Source organism: Orycteropus afer, unplaced genomic scaffold (assembly GCF_000298275.1).
Source record: "Orycteropus afer afer isolate SDZICR_OR568_19922 unplaced genomic scaffold, OryAfe1.0 scaffold00044, whole genome shotgun sequence".
Taxonomy (NCBI): domain Eukaryota; kingdom Metazoa; phylum Chordata; class Mammalia; order Tubulidentata; family Orycteropodidae; genus Orycteropus; species Orycteropus afer.
The window spans coordinates 5,971,357-5,996,961 of record NW_006921631.1 but is presented as its reverse complement, the minus strand read 5'-3'; the positions used below and the strand labels follow the sequence as shown (position 1 = coordinate 5,996,961).

The 25,605-nt window shown below is 40.3% G+C and overlaps 1 protein-coding gene across 1 annotated transcript in view; it reads right to left on the bottom strand.

The window, feature by feature from the left end:
* ADCY10 (adenylate cyclase 10) overlaps positions 1 to 25,605 on the bottom strand; it is a 113,955-nt gene that overhangs the window by 75,384 nt on the left and 12,966 nt on the right. Inside the window, exons 6-12 of the mRNA XM_007937730.1 lie at positions 22,036 to 22,132; positions 18,582 to 18,670; positions 15,023 to 15,214; positions 12,883 to 13,001; positions 11,769 to 11,845; positions 9,694 to 9,883; positions 5,734 to 5,789 (exon numbers count right to left, since the gene is read on the bottom strand). Of these exons, the coding sequence (XP_007935921.1) occupies positions 5,734 to 5,789; positions 9,694 to 9,883; positions 11,769 to 11,845; positions 12,883 to 13,001; positions 15,023 to 15,214; positions 18,582 to 18,670; positions 22,036 to 22,132 (820 nt within the window). The remainder of the gene's footprint in view (positions 1 to 5,733; positions 5,790 to 9,693; positions 9,884 to 11,768; positions 11,846 to 12,882; positions 13,002 to 15,022; positions 15,215 to 18,581; positions 18,671 to 22,035; positions 22,133 to 25,605) is intronic.

Below are 25,605 nucleotides of genomic sequence, written 5' to 3'. Positions count from 1 at the left end.
AGTGATACCCTTTTAAGAATATCCTTGGAGCATGCTGAGTGAAATAAGTCAATCACAGAAGGACAAATATTGTATTAGTCCATTATTGTAAAAAGTCAAGAAAATGTTTATATATGGAAGGAAATTTTCTTTGTTGGTTTCCAGGAGTGTGAAGGGAGAGGAGAGAACACTATTAGATAGATGGAGACAAGTACTGATTTGGGTGAAAAGAAGGGCAATGTACCAAATGTGAGTGATCAACACGGTGGCATTGAGGAAGAGGAAGACAGAGAGAGGTGCATGAGAGGTACAGACAACAAAGACTAACCCTTTTGTACCCACACAGTACTGCACTGTCAGTGAAGGCAAACTTTGATCTATGGGTGGATAGATGGGTGGACAGGCTGAACTATTAGGTATGTCTAGGCAGGGAGTGGGGAGCTCTGGTGGTATAGTGCCTAAGTCATTTGACTGCTAACCAGAAGGTTGGCAGCTCAAACCCACCAGCCACTCCTTGGAAGGAAGATTGGGCAATCTCCTTCCGCAGAGATGCCGCCTCAGAAACCCAAGGAGGGGTTGCCATGAGTTGAATCAACTGGATGCCAGTGAGTTTTTTTTTTTCTTTTGTATGTTGGGGGAATGTACCCATGACCATGTATAGGGTTGGCAGACAATGTTTCTACAAGTGTATTTCTATGTTCTGTAAGAATTCCCAGGTATATAGTAGAGCTGACAAGGGACAAGGTTGTCACTTCTTGGCCACAGCCAGCTATCCACAGGGAGTGAGTATCTGGACCTGTGGGCTCAGGACCACAGTCCCAGTGATGTCAAGCTCAATTGGCATAACCTACTACACAAAAACATTGTTCCACATCCTACTTTGGCAAGTAGTGACTGGGATCTTAAAAGCTTGCAAACAGCCACCTAGATGCAACAATGAGTCTCTCATTGTTCAGGGCAAAGAAGAATGAAAAAAACCAAGGACGCATGGAAACAATTAGTCCAAGCAACTGGTACACCATGCGATCCTCAGCCTATATGACTATGAGATCAGAAGAACTAAATGGTGCCCGGCTACCACTGTCAACCACTCGGAGGGGGATCTATGTAGGAGATCCTGGATAGAGAGGGAGAACAATGTGGAACAAAACCAAAAATTATTTGGTTAAAAAAAAAGGGGGATCAGGTTTGCTGGTCCGATAGAGCCTGGTGGAACCACTGAGACTATGTATGGCCCCTAGCTGCCCTTCAGGTTTGGAATTGAACCCACACCTGTGGCTTCCAGCCAAACAAAAGAAAAGCACATGAGTTGAACATTTACCTGAGATAGATACACTCCTTGGAGAGAATAATCATGGGAGAAAGAAGGGCTGTTTATGCAGAGGGAGACAGCTCAGGGGGCAGGGGTGCATGGAGGGACGGAAACAGGGAAGTGGTGACTGTTGGGAAGAAGTGGGAGGGGAGCTGTTGCATTGTGGTGAATTGTGGTCAACATAATGAGACAACGTGTATGTGAACTGCTGTATGGAAAGTGAATTTACTCTGTAAATTTTCACCCAAATCACAATAAAAATATTAAAATAAAAAAAGAGAGAGAAAATAAAAATTTCCTTAACCTTTCAAAAAAGAGTCTCACTGCCATTGAGTCAGATACAACTCATAGTGATCCTCCTTGGGTTTCTGAGGCTGTATAACTGTGGAAATAGATCACCCAATCTTCCTTCTGAGGAATGGCTGGTGGGTTTCAACCTCCAGCCTTCTGGTTAGCAGTCTAATGCCTTAAGCACTACGCTACCAGAGCTCCTTAACCTTATCACTGTCAATATTATTATTAATTTTAAATATATGTAAAAGGATGCCCTGGCTGAAATCTGACATTGGACTCTACAGTCTTGGAAAGCTGGGTGAATAGAAAAGGAAGTGGAAGAATTATAATTTCAAAGCAGTGAGCAATTTCTGTCAAAAGAGTTGTAGACTCATTTGGGGCAGACTGTTCAGTCTCTTCTGGATAGATCACCGAGGAGGGCCAGTTTTGTAATAATTGATACAGCAAATACATACCCAGGTAGTATCTAATATCTTCGTTGAAAACCAGTACCATGAATCTAAGGGTAGGTGATTAGGTCCTGACACCAAGAAGACATCGTTCATTATAGTTTATTGTAATGTACATTGTTAATTCCAAAAAAACTAAACCCTGTCAAATTGATTCCAACTCATAACAACCTGTAGGACAGAGTAGAACTGCCTTGTAGGGTTTCCAAGGTTGTAAATCTTTATTGCAACAGACTGCCACATCTTTCTCCTGTGGAGCTGTTGGTAGGTTTGAACTGCTGACCTTTTGATTAGCAGCTGAGATCTTTATCCACTACACGACCAGGGCTCCTCGTGTTGTTAATTTTGTTGTTGTTATCATTATTAGGTGCCATCGAGTTAGTTTCAATTCATTGTGACCCTATGTACAATACAATGAAACACTTCCTGGTTCTGCGCCATCCTCAGAATCCTTGCCAGCTTGACCTCTTTGTTGCAGCCACTGTGTCAGTCCATCTCGCTGAAGGTCTTCCCCTTTTTTGCTGATCTTCTACTTTACTTGGCATGACATCCTTCTCCAGGGACTGGTCCCTTCTGACATGTCCAAAGAACAAGAGATGAATTCCGGCCATTGACGCTTCTAAGGAGCATTCCAGCTGTACTTCCTCAAAGACAGATTTGTTTATTCTTCTAGCAATCCATGCTATATTCAATATTCTTTGCCAATATCACAATTCAAATGCATCAATTTTTCTGTGGTCTTCCTTATTCATTGTTCAGCTCTCACATGCATATGAGGCTATTGAAAACCCATGCCTTGGGTCAGGTGCACCTTAGTCTTCCAGGTGACATCTTTGCTCTTAAACAATTTAAAGACGGTTTTTGTAGCAGAATCATGCAATGCAATATATCATTTGATTTCTTGACTGCTGCTTCCATAGGCATTGATTGTGGATCCAAATAAAATGAAACCCTTGACAGCTTTAATCTTTTCTCCATTTATTACATTGTTGCTTACTGGTCCAGTTGTGAGGATTTTAGTTTTCTTTATGTTGAGGTGTAATCCATACTAAAGACTGTGGTCTTTGATCTTCATCAGTAAGTACTTTAAGTTTTCTTCACTTTCAGCAAGCATATTATTCAGCAACATATTCAGATTTTTATTTACAGACATTCTAACAAAAGAAAGGCACTTCCTCTACTGCTAACTTCAGTTGTCTGTTCTTTGGCTCCAGTTTTAAGGAAATATGTTTAGGCTTGATATCCACCTCATACTAAAGGAATCCAGGCAAAAGGCAATAAAAGTAGACTCTGAGAAATCTTTGCATTTTGTACCAATGTGATTTAATGTGACTATTATTGGGTCTTTATGGAAGAATTAGAACTTCTACTTACTGTCAATCATTGTCCAAGCATCTCCTGGGATGGAAACTAAGGCCTCAAATAAGGTGAGAATGGGCTTTCCTATTCCTCAGGTGTTTAGGAATTTGAACATCAAAGAGTAATTTGCTTGAAGACTCTGAAAATCACTGCAATACAACGAAAGTTAGGCACTGCTGCTGGCTCAAGTGCCATTGGCAGTTCTGGAGCTGTTGTCTTCCTTTAGATTCTGTTTACACCAAGTTTCTGGTGTAGTATTTTTCCCAAGTGTAGAACAGAGCCTCCTCTCTCTCCCTCTCTCTTTAAACAATCCATACACATTTTGTTTTGTGACATTGATTGCAATCTCCACAAGGTAACAAACGGCATTCTTCCCACTTCTTCCCTGTGTTTACTATTTCTATTTTTCCTTCTTTCCTATCCCTTCCTGCCATCTGAGCTTTATCCCTAGGCAAATGCTGTCCTTTTGATCTCATATGGTTGACTGCTCTGAGGAGTGCATACCTCCCTGGTGTTACTTTGTACCTTGTAGGCTTGTCTATCATTTGGCTGAAAGTTGAGCCACAGGGATGAATTCGGTTCCAGGCTTGAAGGGTGTATAAGGACCATAGTCTTGGGAGTTCCACCAGTCTCTATCAAACTAGTAAGCCTGGTCCTTTTTATGATTTTGAGTTTTGTTCCAAATTTTTCTCCGACTCGTTCTGGCACCTCCTATTGTGATCCCTTTCAGAGTGGTCAGCAGTAGCAGCCAGATACTATTTAATTCTTCTGGTCTCAGGGTCATGGAGGCCAGGGTTCACATGGTCCATTAGTCCTTTGGACTAATTGTTTCCTTGTGTCTTTGATTTTCTTCACCCTTCTTTGCTCCAGATGGGAGAGACAAATAGTTGCACCTTAGATGGCTGCACATAAACAGAGCCTTCTCTTAATTGCCCTAACAGAGCTGTGACTTGGCTTTAATTTATGATGAAACTTTCAAGTATGTTCAAGTCTAACAAAAAGAAATTAAAAGTGCTAATAGAAATGGCTGTCTTCAGAACACACAGGAAAATCTTCATGGGCCTCTTCTCTCCTAGGGTGTTATCCCTGCCTCACTTGAGGTCTACTTCCCTAACTAGTCTCAAGTTAGGTTTTTTATGACAGGGTCCCTATCACCAAGAATCACAAAAACACTATTTCTAAATGGATTGCAGACTTAAAACTATGAAAATTCTGGAAGAGAACATAGAAAACTATCTTCATGACTTTTGGATGATAGTACAAAAAATAAGTATAAAGGAAAAAGATTGATAAATTGGATTCATTAAATTGAGAACTTCTGTTCATTAATTACATCATGAACAGAGTAAAAAGGCAAGTACAGCAGGAAAAGTTAGGTATAATACAAATGACAATAGACTAATCTACAGAAGATATAAGCAATTCTGATTGATCTATAATAAAAATACAACGAAATTAAAAAAAAAATAGACAGAAGATTTGTACAGACACTTTACAAAAGAAGATGTCCAAATGGCCAATACACATATGAAAACAAGTTCAACCATATCAGGCAAATATAAATGGAAACCACAATGAGATACTACTACATATCCATCCAAATTACTAAAATTATAAAGACTGATAAAACTAAGTTGTTGGCTAGGATGAGGAGCAACTGGAACTCATATAACACTGTTGGTCAGAATATGAATACATGCAACCATTTTGGAAAACTGTTTGACATCATCTGCCAAAACTGTACACTTTGTTCCAATAATTTCACTCCTACATGTATACTCAACAGAAATGCATATATGTGTTCACAAGATTTGTACAAGAATGCTTATGGCAGTGTCATTCATAAGAAACAAAAACTGGAAATAACTCTAATGTTGTACAATAGCATACTGAAGAAATTGTTGTATATTTGTAAGAAGAAATACAGCTACACCCAACAACATAGATGAATCTTTTACCATATTGTTCGTAAGAGAAGGCAAACCCTCAAAATATCCCACTGCTATTGAATCTATTTCAACTCATAGTGACCCTATAGGACAAAGTAGAATTGTGCATAGGGTTTCCAAGGCTGTAAGTCTTTATAGAAGCAGACTGCCTCATGTTTCTCATGCCATGGAGTGGTTGATGGGTTTGAACCACCAACCATTTGGTTAGCAGCTGAATGCTTTAACCACTTTGCCACCAGAGCTCCTTAAGGGAAGGCAGATATACATAATTACACAATGTATGATTCCATCTATATAAATTTTTTAGAAAAGATATAAGTAATCCAGGGTGTTGGAAGTCTTTACGGAAAGGGAGGAGAGAGCACATGGGAGTCAAAGCCCCACTACCTACCAAGCAAAGGATAACTCTCACTTCTGTTGTAGATGAGGTACGCCATACCAAACATGCTGAAGAAAAGAAGAAAAGAAAGATATTAGTTTCAAAACAAGGAGATACTGAAAGCAAGAATGACTAATTCTTAGTTCCCAGAAAGCCTCTTTTTATGCTCTAACAAGAGTCTGTCCCCTGACTCAAGGGTTGCAGATGCCAAGAAAAGAGAAGAGAAGTTGTTACTTGGTAATAGAGAAGCCAAACAATTTACAGAGCAACCCTTACCATAGGACCTGGCACAGTGTTCAATAAATGCTTGTTGAATCTGCATTGGCAGGACTGGCTCCTTCCTGGGGAGACCAGACACCCAATAAATGGTCCAATAGATTTGCATGTGGTACAAGTGTCACATCCTGGAAAGATTCTACCAACTGCTCAAACAGTAATAGCTCACCTTTGTAGAACATGTTATATATCTAACATAGTTCCAAGTGCTTTATATGTATTATTTCCTCTAACCCTGACAAAAACCTTACAAAGATGGTACTATCATGATGTCCATTTTACAAACGAGGAAACTGAGGCACAGTTTAACTTGCCCTAAATCCATGGTTCATGGTGACACAAGACACTGTAGAGTCAGTATCCCAACCTAGGCCAAGGTACAAACACTTGTCCTCTACACAATACTAGCTCTTGAAGGAGTCTTTCAGTCAGAATGAATCTTTTCCTTCTCTGTAAACCAAAACCAAACCTGTTGCTGTTGATTCCAACTCAGTAACCCAATACAACAGAGTACAACTGCCCCATAGGATTTCCAAGGCTATAAATCTTTATGGAAGCTGACCGCCATATCTTTCTTCTGCAGAGTGGGCTGGTGGGTTTGAATCATTGACCTTCTGGTTAACTGCTGAGTGCTAACTACTGTGCTCCACTAGGAATCCTTCCTTTCTCTGTACTATGCCATACTAGTTTCTTATGCCTCTGTATAGCACATATCGATAGCTCTTGTGTAATATATAGCTAATTTTGTAGATGTTGGTCAGCTCCATGAGATTGTGAACTTTCAAAATAGGAATCAGACCTTGTTCATGTTTGTATCTGCATTCCTACTCTCTTAACTGCAGAGATGGTTTGAGAAATCATACAGAGTACAGATGTTAGGATGAGTAGTCCTGTTTTTTTGTGGCAAATGGACTGCAAAAATGGCCTTAGTAACTATGCAGTGCTTTCCCACTCTGGGCTCGGCCTTGTGATTGCTTCAGCTAGTGGAATGTAGCAAACATGACAAGGAAAGAAACTGGAAAAAGTGCTTATTGCATTGAGGATTGCTCTCTCTTGCTCCTCTGATTTTGTCATGACAACATGCCTGAGTTCACCTACTGGAGGATAAGTCTTGCAGAGCTGATATGTCCCAGTTATGTCATCCAAACTGCTCCAGTTATCCCAACTGAGGTCATCCAAGTCCAGCCAACAGCCCCATGTGAATAAGCCCAGCCAAGATCAGCTGAATGCATTCAAGATCAGCTGATCTCATATTCATGAGGTAAATGAGTATTTGTTGTTGTATACCACAGAGGTTTTGTGGTTGTTACAAAGCAGCATAATTCTGGCAGTTTGAATGCTGGCTCCATTGCTTACTAGAAGTATGGACAAGTTACATAACATCTCTGAGCCTCAGCTTTTAACACATTCCTCACCTGTAGTAACTACCTACACTTTCTGCCTCTGGGATTTTGTGGGAAGTTGCTACCCTACTTTTAGTGTGTGCTGCCATCTAGTGAGGGCCTGTATAACTGCATGGATCTGAAGAACTGGGCTTCATCCCACCAACTCCAGCACCAGAGATCCCTTGAGACGTATGTGCATCAAAATGCATCAAACTCACTGCTGTCGAGTCAATTTCAACTCATATCAATCTCTTCTTGGGTTTCTGAGACAGTATCTCTACAGAAGTAGATTGCCCAATCTTCCTTCCGAGAAGTGGCTGGTAAGTTTGAACTACCAGCCTTCTGGTTAGCAGTGAAATGCCTTAGGCACTACGCCATTTTTCACTTCACTCCCAATGACTTCCATTACTGTAAACACATGGTTGCAACAAAAAATTCAAAGCAGAAAATAATTCAGTCTTGAAAGGGTTTTAAATCCATAAAATGGATATAATAGTAACTTCTACCTCAAGCAGCATCACAATAAATGGAGAAAAGATTGAAGTTGTTAAAGATTTCATATTACTTGATTTCCATAATCAACACCAATGGAAGCAGCAGTCAAGACATCAGATGACATACTGCACTGGGCAAATCTGCTGCAAAAGATCTCTTTAAAGTGCTGAAGAGCAAAGATGTCTTCTTGCAGACTAAGCTGTGCCTAACCCAAGCCATGGCATTTTCAATTGCCTCATATGCATGTAAGAGCTGGACAGTGAACAAGGAAGACAGAAGAAGAGTTGATGCTTTTGAGTTGTGGTGTTGGTGAAGAATACTGAAAGTACCATGACTGCCAAAAGAACAAACAAATCTGTCCCGGAAGAAGTATAGCCAGAATGCTCCTTGGAAGTAAATCTGGCCAGACTTTGTCTCACCTACTTTGGTCATGTTGTCAGAAAGGACCATTCCCTCAAGAAGAACATTAGCTTGGTAAAGTGGAGGGTCAATGAAAGAGGGAAAAGCCCATAATGAGATGGATTAACACAGTGGCTGCAACAATGGGCTCAGTTATAGCAAGGATTGTGAGGCTGGCACAGGACTGGACAGTGTTTCATTTTGTTGTACACAGGGTCACTATGAGTAAGAGGCAACTCAACAGCACCTAACAATAACAACAACCTCATTTAGTTGATATTAAGAGTAAATTATATATTTTGGGGAAAAGTGCCCAACATTTAGTAAGTTCTCATTAAAATTATTATTATTCATTTATTTATACTAGCAACTTTTATTGGTGACTTACTTATGCCAAGTACAACTTGCTAAGCCCTGGGAATATAGGGGTGAATAATAAAAACTTAAACCAACTGCAACCCATCTTCTGTTATCTGTCCTTTTAAAGTAAAAATCCTTCCTTGCTAATTTTTTGATGTCTCTACTTTCCAAGCTATTCATTCATTCATTCATTCATTTATTAATCATTATTGAGTGCCTACTATGTGTCAAGTACTAGGGATATAAGAATGAATAAGAAATACTCACTACCCTTAAAGAGCTCACAGTGTGATAAATAAAAAGCTTATCCAGTCAATAACTGTGGTAAGTCTCTAGTAGAGGCATACTCTATAGAGTTACTCAGAGGAAGAAAGAGATAAGCTGTTCAAGCTAGGACAGGGTAGTTCCAGAGACAGCCTAATAAAAGAGTAGATCCTGAAGCTAAATTTTAAAAATTGAGACTGGGGTTGGGGTGGGTGGTGGTGAGGACAATTCACTTAGACATCCCAGAGAAGGGGGCACAAGAGGACATGAAGTTGGAAAGGTAGGCAGTTATTTTGTATGCCTGCAAAGAATATGAACATTATCAAAAATAATTAGAAGCCATTGACAGATTTTAAGCCCCAAAGTGACACTCATAAAACTAAGCTGGGATTTTTGGGAATATATTTCACCAAAGACCTAGAGTAGGTACAATATCTTTATCCCTTCTGGTGACTGGGCACACAGTTGGCATGATCAATAAATATTTAATGATTGGTGACTGGGTCCAAGTAGATACACAAATGGGATTCTGTATTCTGTTTGCATAACCCTTGATGAATCATTCCTGGATTTTCAGAATTGAGGGTAGAATGGGGTCTTCCACCATGTTATAATATCAGTAGGTTGGGGAAAAGATGAAGGAGTTTGAAATCTGAGCCTTGGTCTGGGAAGAAAAATGAGATTTAAATGTGAAGAATTGACTTCAAATTTGAAATGGGTGATGCTTTACTATAATAATTCTCCCATATAATCTTTATTATAGAATATTTCAAAGTTAGTTCACCACACTCACACTTTCTCATTAAGGCCCAAACACTGATAGACTGGTCCAGAATCTGCAACACCTTTCATAACTTTCTTGGGAAGTTCTTTAAAAAGGTAGGCTGGTAGGTTGCTGCTATTGTAGGTGACAGAGTCACAGGTCACAATTCCTGGGTAATACATCATCATTCTGGCTGCTATGTTGACTTTCTGACCAATAACTATAATAGGAAGGAGAAAAGCAAAGAGCAGAGAGAAAACAGCTAATGAGCTAAATGTGACAGGAGCCATACTGTCCCCACATGGCATTTTTCCCATTAACTCCCTTTACTTCTCATGAATAACACACATCTATCCATAGTAGGAAGGAGGTCTGGTAGTGCATTGCCTAAGGCATTTGACTACTAACCAGAAGGTTGGTGGTTCAAATCCACCCATCATTCCACAGAAGGAAGACAGGACAATCTACTTCTGTAAATATTTACTGCCTTGGAAACCCAATGGGGGTCACTATGAATCAGAATCAACTCAATGGCAGTGGATTTGGTTTGTTTTTTATCCATATTAGGCCAATGGTTATTAAAAATCTGCAGAGCATTAACTCAATTAGTTGTCAATTAAGCTTCTACTTCACCTGGGAGGCCAAGAGGATGATTTATTCAGTGAAAGAAAGGCCTTGAATATAGAGAGGATTGTGTAAATGGCATGGCCACAGGCCTGAGGGCTCTCAGGTGAAGTCTAGCTAATCTGCTCCAAGTGGACAAGTACAAGGTTGGTTCTGGGCTATTGACTCCAATAGTGTCTTTATGCTTCTGTATATGATGATCACCATCATTTGATATATCTTAAGAGTGAGTAAATTAGAAGGGAAGGGCTGTGCATTTGGGATTGATTCAAGGAATATTTTAAGGGGCAATACACTGTAGTGCACAGGCTGTGAAGCCAGACTGTGCAAGTTTCAACCTCACTTCTGCCTCTTTACTATTATGGGCAAATTACTTTAACTCTACATACCTCAGTTTGCTAGTCTATAAAATGGAGGTGATAATTCCTATCTCAGAGTATAGTTTGTGAAGAATAATGAATTAATATATGTAAATCACTTCAAACAGTGCCTGGCCTAATAGTAAGCCTTCAATTAAGATTATTGTTAATTAGGAATTAAATGTTGAACTTTAATATAAACTTGAATACTTCTGATGATCTAGATAATCTTTTCTTTATTTATTATAGAGAAAGTTGACCATGCAATAAAGCAAAATAGAATAATTAATTTCCATATATCCACCACCCATTCCCAATAACCATTAACCCATAGGCAGTCTTGCCTATCCTCACTCATATATTTCCTACGTTGCATTATTATTTTGAAGGAAAGTCTCAGAATAGTATTATCTTAGACATAACTATTTCTATATTATAGTGATACTTTTAGATGTGTTATGTCTGAATATCTTAAACTCTAATAGGATTGAAGGAGCTCTGGTGGTGTAGTGCCTAAGGCATCTGACTGCTAACCAGAAGGCTGGTGGTTCAAACCCACCAGCCACTCCTCGGAAGGAAGATTGGGCAATCTACTTCTATTTAAATACTGCCTAGGAAACCCAAGGAGGGGTCACTATGAGTTAGATCAACTTGACAGCAGTGAGTTTGATTTTTCCCTGGAATAGGATTGAAGAGTAATATAAAACAGTGAAATTTTGAGATAATACTATTACTTTTTATATTAGTACTAAGTTTCAATAATGTCAATATTAGCAATTTCTAAGAAGCTGACACAATGTATTCTAAGAATTAAGAGTAGCAACTATCTAATGTTAACAGGAAATCATAATAAGGTCCTTCATTCAACAAGAATATAGCCTACTACTGCTACCTTCCAATAACTACATATTTCTGTACTCATGGATATCCCCAGAAATGTACACTTTACAAGAATTGAGCTGTGAACAAGCAAAGCTGTATGGCTTGGCTCCATCTGGAAGACTGTAAACTTTCTGAGGGCAAGGCCCATCTCTTACTTATTTTTTTTGCTTCCTCCGACAAAGCCCAGTGGCAAGGCACTGTTTGCTGGAAGAAAATTGGTGATAAAGTAGCTCAGCACACCTGTGTACTCATGTCTCACAGAATGTCCGACAATTCCACAGAAGACAATCCCACTGGTAACCCCGATGGACACGCTCCTGGCACCAGGCAGAAACAGAGAATTATGGGAAAAAGGATAAAGATAATGAGCATAGAGAGAGTGGAAAGGGGGGTAATGATAGTGAATGGGGTAGAAGGGGTGGAAAATGATTTTCAATAAATAATTCTCTACCCTCTAAAGTTAGTTTAGGGAAATTGTGTATGGTCTGAAGATGCGAAGAAGGGACAATTTGAGAATGGATCTTGTAACACAGAACCAGTTTTTTTGGAAGAGGTAACTGTTCACTTTTCTGCTTTTTTTTTAAGTGTTCATGTGAGCTACTTTTCAGGAAAATAACACTTCATCATCCCAAATGTACGTTAATGTAAAGTGACTGTGGTTGTAAATAATTTAACTATCTTTGTTACTACAAGAAAGAACAAAGTCATTTATTTTGAAAGGAAGTAACTCAGATAAGATGTGTGGCATCAAAGTCTAACTTTGCTAATACACTAGCATGGCTGCATGTCCTAGATGACTCAGGGCTGAGGGGGAACAAATATTTAGAGAAGGCACATAAATCAAGGTCTTTGGAGCGCTCATTTGGGGAAGCCTGAGGGCACTGGGCTCTTAAGTAACGAGGGTTGGGATGTAATCTTACCTGTTTAACAGTTTTGAGTGGATCATCTTGAGGCCAGATCAACATATAAATTTCCAACCCAGGCACTCATTTTATTTCTCAGGTATTAAAGGTCACCTCAAGACTTCAACAGGGTTTGGGAGTTCAACCTCGACAAGAAATGAGTCAGTGTATGGAGAGACAACCCAGTTGGGTTCTCTTGAAAACCTGGTACCTACTGACTTTTTAGGGAAGTGTCCTCTCTTCACCTTGTCTTTACCCTTCCTCTGCCTTAATGCCTTAGGACTGGACCTTGACCACTCTATGAATACATTAGGTGAATAATGAATGTAGGCCAGAGAGCATCCAGTGAAAGACAGTCTTCTCCTTCCTTCCTATTACTTGCCCCTTCTCTTGTGTCCATATATCCTACAGGGGATCAGGGACAATCAGGTGGGATGAGGGCCAATACTCACTGGATTCTGTGGACCTTAGAGCAGAAGTCAAATATATCCACAGCACTTTCCAAAGCATGGGTGATCTCATCAGACACCTTTTCCCCAGGGAAACCAAAGACACAAAGGAAGGAACAACCCTGTAAGGGAGAGAGTCAGGAAACACAGCTAGTGGACAGAGAGCTTGAAACTGGACCAGCCAGAAAACCCAGTGGAGGGTTGGCAGCAGTTTTCACTTTCTAAATCAGACATCATCATGATTTCTTTTACATCTATTTTATGTTTAGTAAAATTTATATATCTATAAACTTCCGGTGCATCATCAACTATAGGACTTGAGCCTTTGTGAAGGGCTTGTTTTACCCTTCTTAGAGATAAGAATGAGTTATACTGAGCTATTTGTGTACACTCTCCTGTCTGCTGTCTCCTGTGGCCAAGGTCTTATGTAACAAGGTATTAAATGTAAGTCTAAGAAGCAGCACTGGGCAGTGAAAAAGGTTCAGCTCTGGAATCAGAAAATCTATCTTCTCAAGCCACTTTCCAACTGCGGAAACATGAATAAACCAATTAGACTTTATGAGCCCTGATTTCTTAATCTGAAAATGGATATTATATAGACCTACCAATGTTGTTTTGGCTAATAGAAGGATTAATGTTATATTTGGAGTTCCAGGGTGGGGCAAATGGCTAACGCTCAATTGCTAACCCAAAGACTGGAGGTACAAGTCTTCCCAGAGGTGCCTCAGAAGAAAGACCTGGTGATCTACTTCTGAAAACACTGTTCTACTGGAGCACAGTTCTACTCTGACACACTTGGGGTCTCATGAGTCAGAATTGACTCAACAGAAACTCAAAAAAAAATCTCCAAAAAGAATCTAACCAAGTGTCAGATCCTAAAAGGGGCTGGGCTTTCTCTTGATGCAAGGAAGGAGGTCCTGACTCTAGATATATGTTAAGACTACAGGGCATCCTCTTTAGGGGCACCAGTGGGTATCCGTTGTTTTTCCCTGGATATTTTGCTTAGTTGCTTGATAAGGTGAGCATTTAACTCAATCTGTTCCCTTTGACCTAATCCTACAGTGATAACACCAAAAACAAAAAACCAAACCTACTGCCATTGAGTTGACTCTGATTCATAGTGACCCCCATTGGATTTCCAAGGCTATAAATCTTTAGGGAAGTAGATTGCCTCATCTTCCTCCCATGGAGCAGCTGGTGGGTTTGAACCACCAACCTTCTGGTTAACAACCAAATGCCTTTCAACACCAGAGCTTGTTAGAGCTCTCATAGCACAGACTTTATTTTTTCCCATATAGAATTTGCTCTTTCTACCTGGTTGTATGGTAATGTGTGTGAGTTAGTCACCTTTGTTACTCAGCTCCAGCTTTATACCATATAGAAAATGCTCAAGATACTTATTGAATGAGTGAATGAGTAGAGGTGGGGGGCAGTAATTAAATAACATGCTCTTAAGAGACAAAAACACTTGAGATGGAGAATCAGTTCTTACTAACACTTCTGTAGTTATCATCATTTTTCTCTGACTTGAGTAAGAGTGGATTAAAAACACTGGTGACTTGGAGGTGAAACAGGCATGTACAGATATGGCAGGTATAGATATGGCAGGTGAGGGTTACCAGAAATGAGCTTATGAGTATAAATGTTACTAGACACCTGATCTAAAATCACTAGTAAATGCATTAGACACTGAACTAGAGAAATATTTATATGTATAGTGAGAGGTAGTTGAGCATAATGGTTAAGAACACAAACTAGGAAGGCAGCTTGGGTTTGAATCCCAGCCCTATCACTTACCAGCTGGATGGCCGTAAGCATCTTGGTCTTGCCTTGTCTCAGCATCCTCATGTATAAATTAAGACAATAACAAGTGCGCCTACCTCTTAGAGCAGTCATGGGGACCACATGAGTTAATATCTCTGTGTCTGTCTCTGTCTCTCTCTCTATATGTATAAAGTGTTAAGAACAATACCTGGCACATAGTGCGATAGCCACCATGTATGCTATTATTATCATTGTAAATAAAGACTGATATTTCTAGGCTAAGTAGCTAGCGTCTGTTCCCTCCATCTCACCGATATCCTTAGGCATGAATGCTAACCTCAAACCATTGGTATGTTTCCACTCCTCAGCTCACATTTACCTTGTCAAACATAAAGACTTTATTGATTTGGCCTCGGAAGACCTTCAGGACAGAAGTGATGTGCACACAGGCATCCTGAATGGCCTGGCCTATCTCTTCTGGTTTGTCTTGTTCCTTAAACAACAGGTTCACAAACATAATTGTCACTGGGCGAAGCTCAGACAAATACCCCCGAAGCTGTTTGTCATCAATCTGCAAGGTAGAAAGAAGCTTTTGTGAGCACTTGTGCTTGGCAGTGGCTCTTTCCTCATGAGACCACTCCCTTCTCCCGACTACAAATCATCCCCAGAAAGAAAGGAGCCTTTTGAGATTCTATGGGGAAGCTGAAGTTATCAGAGTATGTTAGTTATAATATGGCAGAGCCAGCTTGGAGTGCTAGATGGAAATGGAAAGACCTACTAAAACCTCTTTCAATGGGGACTTGAAATTTTTTGGCCAACAACCACTCTCTTGCTCCAACTGGTAGCTCCCTCATGCCAATATGAGCCATCAAAATAACAGAAAGAACTGCTGCTCCTCATAGCCCTCTTATTTTTATAGTTTGGGAAAAGCCAGCTTGCCAAGCAATTTCACCTACACTTTCATAGCCCATTACCTTGCAGAATATTTGCACATTCTATTCCACTTTGGGGAGCCCTGGTGGTACAGTGATTAAAGTGCTTGGGCGCCAATGGAAAGGTTGGCAGTTTGAACCCACCAGCCACTCCACAGAAGAAAGATGTGGCAGTCCGCTTCTGTAAAGATTACAGACTTGGAAACCCTATGAGACAGTTCTACTCTGCCCTATAGGGTCACTATGAGTTGGAACTGACTCAATGGCAATGGGTATGGGTACTTATTTATCCTCAAGTGAAATAAAAATCAGCAATACTATCCCCATTTTACTGATTAGACAGCTAAGGCATGGAAAAGTAACACATTTTTCCCCAAATCATAGAGTGATATCATAGCAAACTAGAATCCAGATTTCTGAACTCCTAGTCCAACATTCCATCTACCACATGCCCTTCCTCTCTGGAGTGGTATACATTAGTTAGTTCCCTTCGTCTCTTCAAACCTACACACAATAGGCACAGCAAAAGGAAAGGAAAATGTTCCCAAATTATCTCTGCCAATTCTTATCACTGAATTTTGTTAAACCATGTGCATAGCATACCAATGGGTAAAATCATTGCATTTTTATTCTTCAAATAGCACAGAAGTGTCAGATTCTCTATTGCAATGTGGAACACATCTTCTAGATGAAAAAGTGAACTTGAATAGGAATACTACAGCTATGCTTCCTAAGTGACTGGCACAGTCCTGGTTTCATGTACTTTTAATCCTTTTCATAAAAGGTAATTTAATGATTTCTAACCAATGTAATTATTTTATTTGATTTTTCAAATAAATGTATTCAAAGATAATTTGAAAATTGTTTTGTTAGATCATGTAGTCTGATTTTTGGTTTGGAAAACACAACCACAGTATTTCTAAGCATCTCTATTCTTCAGGTGCAGGGGCACCCTTGGTAAAGGTGTGAAAGGTTTATTTTTTGTTTTTTAACACTCATATCTGTATCTCTTCACCAAGTATCTACTATTCCTGCCTGCAGTTTTCCCAGTGCCTCACAGGGTTCCCATCTTGGATTCATTCTTATAGACTTTGTTCTCGGCTAGTGGCAGCTGATGAAGCATCTCTATTTGATGGAAGGAGGCACAGGGGTGCCCTTCTTGAAGATTAAAAACTTTAAGGAGCTGAAAAATTGCAGCCATTAGAGGTAATGTTTAAATTTGGATGAAGGTGGAGGGGTGCATTCTCTTCAACCCACACTCTGAAGATGGCTTCCAACCCATCAGGCGTGTCCTACAAAAATTTGCAGGAAACAACTGCATTTTGACTGGATTACAGATTAAAATAGGTATAGGAGGGTGGATGTCATAGTTAAAGTTGTATGTCAACCTAGGTGGGCTATGATTCTCAGTTGTGATACAGTTATTCCCTGGGATGAGATCTGATATAATGTAATCACTTCCATGATGAGATCTGCTATGAGCAGCCAATCAGTTAAAAGGAAGTTTCCTTAAGGGCATGTCCTGCTTCAAGTATATATGGACATCTTGGCTTTTTTGCTTGATGTGTATCCTGCATCTGGCTCAACATCACCTGGACTTGAATCAGTGGCCTGTCAGTTTTAGGATTGTTACCTTCAAAGCCTGTGAGCCAACAGCCTACCATCTTACCTGCTGATCTTGGATTCATCAGCCTCTGAAGCTAGCAGCCTGCTATATTGCCTGCTGATCGTGGGTTCATCAGACTCTGCAGCTACATGAGTCAGGAGCAGCCTCCAGCTTGACATCTGAGCCATGGACTTTAGAACTTAGCTTCTACAACTGCATGAGCCATTCCTTGAGCTATTTTTTTTCCTCTCTCTCCCCAAGTTCTTCTGGTTTTGCCTCTCTAGAGAACCCAGCCTAAAACAGTGGATAAACCCAAACATGTAGCTGACAAGTTGAGTCTGACTTCTAGTGACCCTACTCTGCAGGACAGAGTAGTACTGGCCCATAGGATTTCCATGGATATAATCTTTATGGAAGCAGATTGCCATGTCTTTCTCCTATGGAGTGGCTGGCGGGTTCAAATCTCCAGTTTTTCAGTTAGCACAAGTGTGCTTAACTAGTGCACCACTAAAGCTGGATAGCCCATGCAAAAAGTGCAGGGTTTAGAGAGACCGCAGCTCAAATCCTAGCTGTACTTCTTATTTTAAAACCTCAAGAGAGTCCTTGGTATCCTTCTCCGTCTCAGTTTTCTCCTTTATGAAATGGGGATAAAATATTTTCCAAGGATTTTGAAGAACAAATACTCGAAACAGTATAGTGCCTGGCATGTGATGAGTGCTACAGAGTTATAATTCACATGAATTAATACATTTGAGAGAATCTGGAGCTAAGAGAATAAAGAGAAAAAGCTTTGGTGGGGGTAGATGCTTAAGGGAGCTCTATACCATTAAACTTTAAAGCTTAAGACTAACACTCAAGTGACTAAGAAAAACTGGCAGCAATGCTCATCCACTTGATATCTTTCTGCTATGTAGCATACAGAAAGAATGACCATATGTTTTTATAAGTTTGGGACAGTTACCATTTGCCCAGGTTATGTGAGGCAACACAGTCCCAGTTTATTCCTGTTATCAAGTTTGTAAACATGATTTTTTTTTTTAAAGTTGCCAGCAAGTCGATTCCAACTCATGACAACTCCATGTGTTTCAGAGTAGAACCATGCTCCCTTGGGTTTTCACAGCTGTAACTTTTGGGAAGCAGATTACCAGGCTGTTCTTCTGAAGTGCTTCTGGGTGGATTCAACCACCAATGTTTTGGTTAGTAGCCCAGTGGTTTAAAGTTTGTGTAACCTAGGGACTCAGGTATCCTGATTTGAAAAATAAATGTTGTAGTCATCTACACATAGAGAATGTCAGCTCTACTCCTTTTTATTTCAATGGAATGTTTTATTAGCTGCTGGTTTTCTTACTGTCCAAGATCTCTAACCCCCCAAAAGTCAATAAATGCAATTATGAAAATACCTGCTTCAAAATGCTTTCCATTACATACTTTTGTAGGGACAACTCCCTTTCTGGATTAGACTTCAGCATGCATGCAAGCCTCAGGAGGTCTAAGAGGACAGAAGAAAGGGGTAGGCTCAGGAAGGGAGGCTTGGCACAGCAATCCTAGAAAGAGGAGCCTCCAAGTCTCCATTCTTTGGGCGGTGGTCCTCATAGTTTAGTTAGGGAACCATGGGACACCAGGTAGCCAAATAGGCCAAGGGAAATAGAATGTTGCAGGTTTCCCAAAATTCAGTTGATATCACTCAAAACACCATTCTAACTACCATCAATCACACTTTGGGTTGTGGGGAGGTTTTCATCTCTGGACTCGAGCTAAAATTACTGCCACAGGAGATGGGAATGGGCAGATGAGGGGATGACAGTAGAGAGAGTGGTGACAGAATAAAAGGGACAATAGAGTTGAAGGAGCACCAGGACTGGGTCAGGAGACTAGTTTCTGGTCCAAAGTTTGATACCAACTCACTGTGTGACCTTGGTCAAGTCACTTTACTGCACTGATAGTATTTTATTTCCTCATCTGGAAAAAGGGCAGTTGGGCTTCGTTAGCTCTATGGTTCCCTTCATTACAATGGTTGATACTTCCATGTTCTAGAATAGACTGATAAGAGGTGGCAGAAATGAACATGAAGAAATCAACAAGTTAGAGAGAGAGAAATTATGAGAAGTTTTCAGCAGGAATAGAATAATTATAATGTAAAAAAAGTGAGATGAATATTAAAGAAAAAATAAAAATGGAGGCTGAAAGGAATATAACTTAAGAAGCACATTTGACTTTGAAAGTGTTTATTAATTATCTCATATATTCAAAACATCATGTCAGACACTGGGAGGGGAAAAAAAACTCAGAAACTTGGGCTTTTTCAAGTAACTTGGAAATTTAGAACTTACTATCCCACTGGATATGCAAATATAAAATGCACATAAAAGTTAAATAGCAAAAATAAAAATAAAAAAGCAGTCCAAATGCATATAGATTATAAGGGACAGAGACCAGGGAGACTCAGTGGAAGAACTGATCAGTGAGCTGGTTTAATCAGAAATGGCTTTACAGGAGAGGTAGGAATTTAAGTGGATCTTGAATGACTTATGGCATTTTACTAGACTAATTGAGGAGGGCATGCCTGGCAGTATGCTAAATAATGAGCATAGTATGTTAAAGGACTGGTGAAGACTCTAGCCTGGTTGGAATCCATGCTGGTGTTGGAGATGAAGAAGAAATGACATGAATAGACTGGAGAGAGGCAAGGAGCTTATGCAAGGAGCCTGTAAAGAAGGCAGTAGTTTGTGGAGGCCTGGACCATGATGGTGGCAGTGAAGAGAGAGTAATATGTGCCCAAAATGAGGCTTAAAGAAATCCTTTACACAAGGCACAATTGAGATTTAGGAGATGGGATGAGGTAGCTAAAGCTCAAGCTAAGCACTTTCCTTTATCTCTGGATTTTCTGGAATTCTTGGCCTTTCCTGGTCAATTTTCCTATAGTCTCTCCCCCCACCCCCACCCCATTACCTATTACAGCTTTATAAAAGTGTAATTTACTTTTTATAATGTTCAAAATATTCAAGACTTCTACATAAATGATGAAGAAGAATGATTCAAAGATGTTTCTGAGTTGTCTGGTTTGGAAGAAGAAAGTTTTTAGGAAAACTAACAGTTGGGATGCCTGTTTGACCTTGTTTGGAGATGCCTCAGATATATATAATCTTTCTTTATTAATCTAAAATTCAGGACAGCATTCTAGGTTGAATTCTGAAAATTAAGGCCAGAACTTGGGTGATGCAAGACACTTACTAGGACCCTTAAGAGACTGTGCCTCTTTAAATTTTGTGCCCTAAAATTTTTTTGCTTGTTTCATCCCTGTCCTGGCTCTGCTGGGAGTCATATGGAAGTTCAGCATGAATAAATGGTTCACCAAGAAGTAAGTAGATGAGAGTAGAAGGTCAAGGTCAGACACCTGGGACCACCAGCACTTAAGGAATAGGAAGGAGATTCAACAAAGGGCAATGAAAATGAGTTGTTTGAGAACTAAAAGGAAGACTAGGGAAACGTTCTTTTTTTAAAAAAAATTTATTTCAAGAGGTTGTTTTACATTCAATGTAACGTGTACATTTGGTTTCATTCCCCATTCACCATGTCCAACCCTAACCTAGACTCTTTCCCTCCCTACCTTATAACCCTCCCCTTGTGCCCCTCATAATTATGCACTCCTGTTTGTTCTGCATTTCCTTAGTTTGAATGTTGGTACCCTGGTGTCCCATGGTCTATTGCCCTAAGGGGTATATTACCATTGAGTGTGTGAGTGCAGCATCCTGGGTTGAGTGGTCTGTGTGTATATCTTGTTAGTTACTGGGCTGAGAGCTCACTCCTGGGGGTGAGTTTTATTCCAGGTGCAGAATGTATTCCAGGGCCATAGTATTGGGAGACTCACCAGATTTCATCTGACCAGTAATTCTGGTCATTATTGAGTTTTTGGGTTTTGTTCCACATTTTCCCTCCCACTCTATCCAGGATCTCCAGATTTGATCCTTTCCTAAGTGGTTGGCATTGGTAGCCAGGCACCATCCAGTTCTTCTGGTCTTGAGGGCCATCGTGTCCTAGGGCTGTTTGCTTCTAAATGCCCTTTTTTATTTTATTTATTTATTTATTTTGTGTGTGTGTGTGTGTGTGCATTCTTCTTCACCTCCAATGCTAGGAGACCATAAGCTGCATCTTAGATGGCCGCTTGAAAGCTTTTAAGACCCCAGATGCTACTCACCACTGCAGGATGTGGAGCAACACTCTTAAGTATTTTGTTGTGCCATTTGAGGATATGTTCTTGAAGCCAAGAAAAGTGAAGATAATGCCCAGAAAAGGAGGATAATGTAAGGCCAATCATCTAGGAAGAGGCCTGAGAAGAGGTTATCTGGTTTGGCAAATTGATGGTCAATAGTGGCCATAATATAGTTACAGTAAGTAGAACAGGAGGGCAAGCAGGTACTAGCTACATGTCAGGACTAAAGACTGAGGAGTATATGAACACATCTCCCTGGGATGCAAGCAATCAATATTTGATGGTAAATACATGAGGGGATAGAAGAAGAGGTATGAATATACAAATTGCTCACCTGAGATATTTGGAAGGGAAGGCTAGAAGGGCAAAGTAGGATTCAAAGAATTTTATCATGGGGGAGACTTGCAAACATTCAGAATATGAGGGAAAGGATTCAGTGCAGAGGGAGAGGTAGAGGGCCCGAGGAAGGTTGTACTTAGAATTGCTGTTCTAGGGAATGGGGTAGTAGGTCCCCTTTTAGTGCCAGAAAGAATCAGGGAAATGTGTTGAGAAGCCCAGACACTTGTTATGGAGCAGTTAGCACTGGTAAAAGACCCAAATGATTGCTGGTAGAGCAGAGGCTCTTGTCCATGGAGGGTACTTACTTTTGTGATCACCAGAAGGATAATAATCCATGAAGGTCATACACTTTGTGAAAAATTCATCAAAATTGAAAGTAGAGGGTGGTTTTAAGAAGTTAACCTAAATAAAATGAGAAGTTTTTGGTTATTCTGAGGGTTGTCTATTCCTCCAAGTGTACCTTCTCAGCAGAAGGAGCTGGGAATTTTTTTTTCCTTTTAATAAAATTCAGGATTTTATTTACTTATAGTTTAAATCAGAGATCATCCCCAATAATTATTAATCATCTGCTTTCATTTTCTTTGTTTATTCACTCACTCAATTAACTTTTATTTATTTTTATTATGATTTGGGTGGAAGTTTACAGACCAAATTCATTTTCCATACAACAGTTCATACACATTCTGTTTCATGACATTGATTGTTGTTGTTGTTGTTATGTGCTGTCGAGTCAGACCCGACGCATAGTGACCATTCCCTGGGTTTCCAAGGAGGTGTCACTACAGAAGTAGATTGCCCAACCTTCCTTCTGAGGAGTGGCTGATGGCTTTGAACCACCAGCCTTCTGGTTAGCAGTTAAGTGCCTTAGGCACTATGCTACCAGAGCTCCGATGACATTGATTGCAATCCCCATAATTTAACAGCTCTGTTCCCATTTCCTCCCTGTGGTTACCTTTTCCCTGTGTCCTTCTTTCCTATGCTGTCCTGCCCTCTGAACTATCTCCCTGTACAAATACTGCTCTTCTGATCTCTGGCGGTTGAGTGTTCTGAGGAATGTACCTACTTGGTATAAATGTTCACCTTCAACTCCTGTCTGTTGTTTGTCTGGAAGCTGTGGGAGTGAGTTCAATTCCAGGCCCAAAGGGTGACTAGGGGCCACAGTCTCAGCAGTTTCATCAATCTCTATCAGACCAGTAAGCCTGGCCCTTTTTATGATTTTGAGGTTTGTTCCACATTTTCCTCCCACTCTATCCAGGATAGGAGCTCTGGTAGCGTAGTGCCTAAGGCATTTGACTGCTAACCAGAAGGCTTGTGGTTCAAACCCACCAGCCACTCCTCTGAAGGAAGACTGGGCAATCTACTTCTGTACTGATACTGCCTCAGAAATCCAAGGAGAGGGTGCTACGAGTCGGATCCAACTTCACAGTAGTTTTTTTTTTTTTCTCCCAGGATCTCCTATTTTAATCCCTTTCTGACTGGTTGACAATAGTCTCCGGGGATCATCTAGTTCTTCTGGTCTCAAGGTCATGTAGGCTGAGGTTTGCATGGTCCACTAATCCCTTGGACTAATTATTTCCATGTGTCTTTTTCTTCATTCTTTATTCCACATGAGGAAAGAACAATTGTTGCAAGTTAGATGGCCACTTGCAACCTTCTTTTTAATTGTGGTTTAGGTGAAAGTTTACAGAGCACATTCACTTTCCATACAGCAGTTCACATACACTTTGTCTCATGACATTGACTACAATCTACCATAATGCAACAGCTCCCCTCCCACTTCCTCCTGATAGTTACCTCTTCCCTATGTCCATCCCTCCATGGACTCCGGCCCTCTGAGCTGTCTCCCTGTGCATAAACAGCCCTTCTTTCTCCTATGATTGTTTTCTCCAAGGAGTGTATATCCCTGGGATAAATGTTCAACTCATACGCCTGTCTTTTGTTTGGCTGGAAGCCACAGGTGTGGGTTCAATTTCAGTCCTGAAGGCAGCTAGGGGCCATAGTCTCAGTGGCTCCACCAGGCTCTATCAGATCAGCAAACCTGGTCCCCCCATTTTTTTCCAAATGATTTTGAGTTTTGTTCCACATTGTTCTCCCTCTCTACCCAGGATCTCCTATATATATCCCCCTCCGAGTGGTTGAAAGTGGTAGCCAGGCACCATCTAGTTCTTCTGGTCTCATAGTCATACAGGCTGCAGATTGCAGGGTGTACCAGTTGCTAGGACTAATTCTTTCCATAAATCTTTGGTTTTCTTCATTCTTCTTTGCTCTAGATGAGGAGAGACCCATTGTTGCATCTAGATGGCTGCTTACAAGTTTTTAAGATCCCATTCGCTACTCACCAAAGTAGGAGGTGGTACAATGTTTTGTGTAGTACATTATGCCCATTGAGCTTGATGTCCCTGGTGACTATGGCTCCAAGCCCACAGGTTCAACTACTCAGTCCCTCTGGGTAGCTGGCTGTGACCAGGATGTGACTATAACCTTGTCCTTTGTCAGCTCTACTATATACCTGGGAAGTCAGATCATACAATACACTTATAGGACCATTGTCTGCCAAACCTATACATGGTCTTGGGTACACTCCCCCTCCATAGACATAACTAATAGTCCAGCCTGTCTACCCATCTATCCACCCATTTACCTGTGTTTGCCTTCACTGACAATGCAGTACTGTATATGTGATAGGGTTCATCTTCATTCTCTCTACCTCCCATGTATCTCTCTATGTCTTCCTCTTCCTCAATGCCACCATGTTGATCACTCACATTTGGTACATTGCCCTTCTCTTCACCCAAATCAATACTTATCTCTACCTACCTAACAGTGTTCCCTCCCCTCTCCTCCTCCTCCTGGTAACCAACAAAGAAAATTTCCTTCCATAGATCAACATTTCCTTGACTTTTACAATAATGGACTAATACAATATTTGTCCTTCTGTGATTGACTTATTTCACTCAGCATAACGTCCTCCAAGTTCATCCACGTCATGCAGTGTTTTGCAGATTGTAGGTTATTCTTAAGGACTGTATAGTATTCCATTGTGTGTATGTACCATACTTTGGTTATCCATTACTCAGCTGATGGACATCTAGGTTGTTTCCATCTTTTGGCTATTGTAAATAGTGCTGTGATGAACATGGGGGTGCATATGTTTGTTCTTGTCATGGCTCTCACTTCTTTAGGATATATACCTAGTAATGGAATGGCTGGGTCAAATGGTATTCCTAATTCCAACTTTGTAAGGAATCGCCATACTGCTTTCCACAGTGGTTGAACCATTTGACAGTCCCACCAGCAGTGTAGGAGTGTCCCAATCTCTCCACATCCTCACCAGCATGTTATTTTCTGTCTTGTTGAACTTTGCTACTAGTGCTGGAGTAAGGTGGTATCTCATTATTGTTTTGATTTGCATCTCTCTAATAGCTAATGATCGTGAGCATTTCTTCATATGTTTGTTGGCCGCCTGAATATCCTCCTTGGTAAAGTGTCTATTCATGTCTTCTGCCCATTTTTTAATTGGATTACTTGCCTTTTTGTTATTGAGGTGTTGGAGTTTTCTATAAATTCTAGAGATAAGTCCCTTGATAGATATGTCATTGCCAAATATATTTTCCCAATCTGTAATTTCACTTTTGACTCTTTTGGAGAATTCTTTGGAAGCACATAAAAATTTAATTTTTAGATGGTCTCATTCATCTAGTTTCTCTTCTGCTGTTTGTGCATTTTGGATTATGCTTGATAATCTATTTATGCCATACATTAGGGCCCCTAAATTTGCCCCTAGATTTTCCTTGAGGAACTGTATAGTTTTAGGTTTCACATTTAAGGCTTTGATCCATCTGGAGTTCGTTTTTGTGTATGGTGTGAGGTACAGA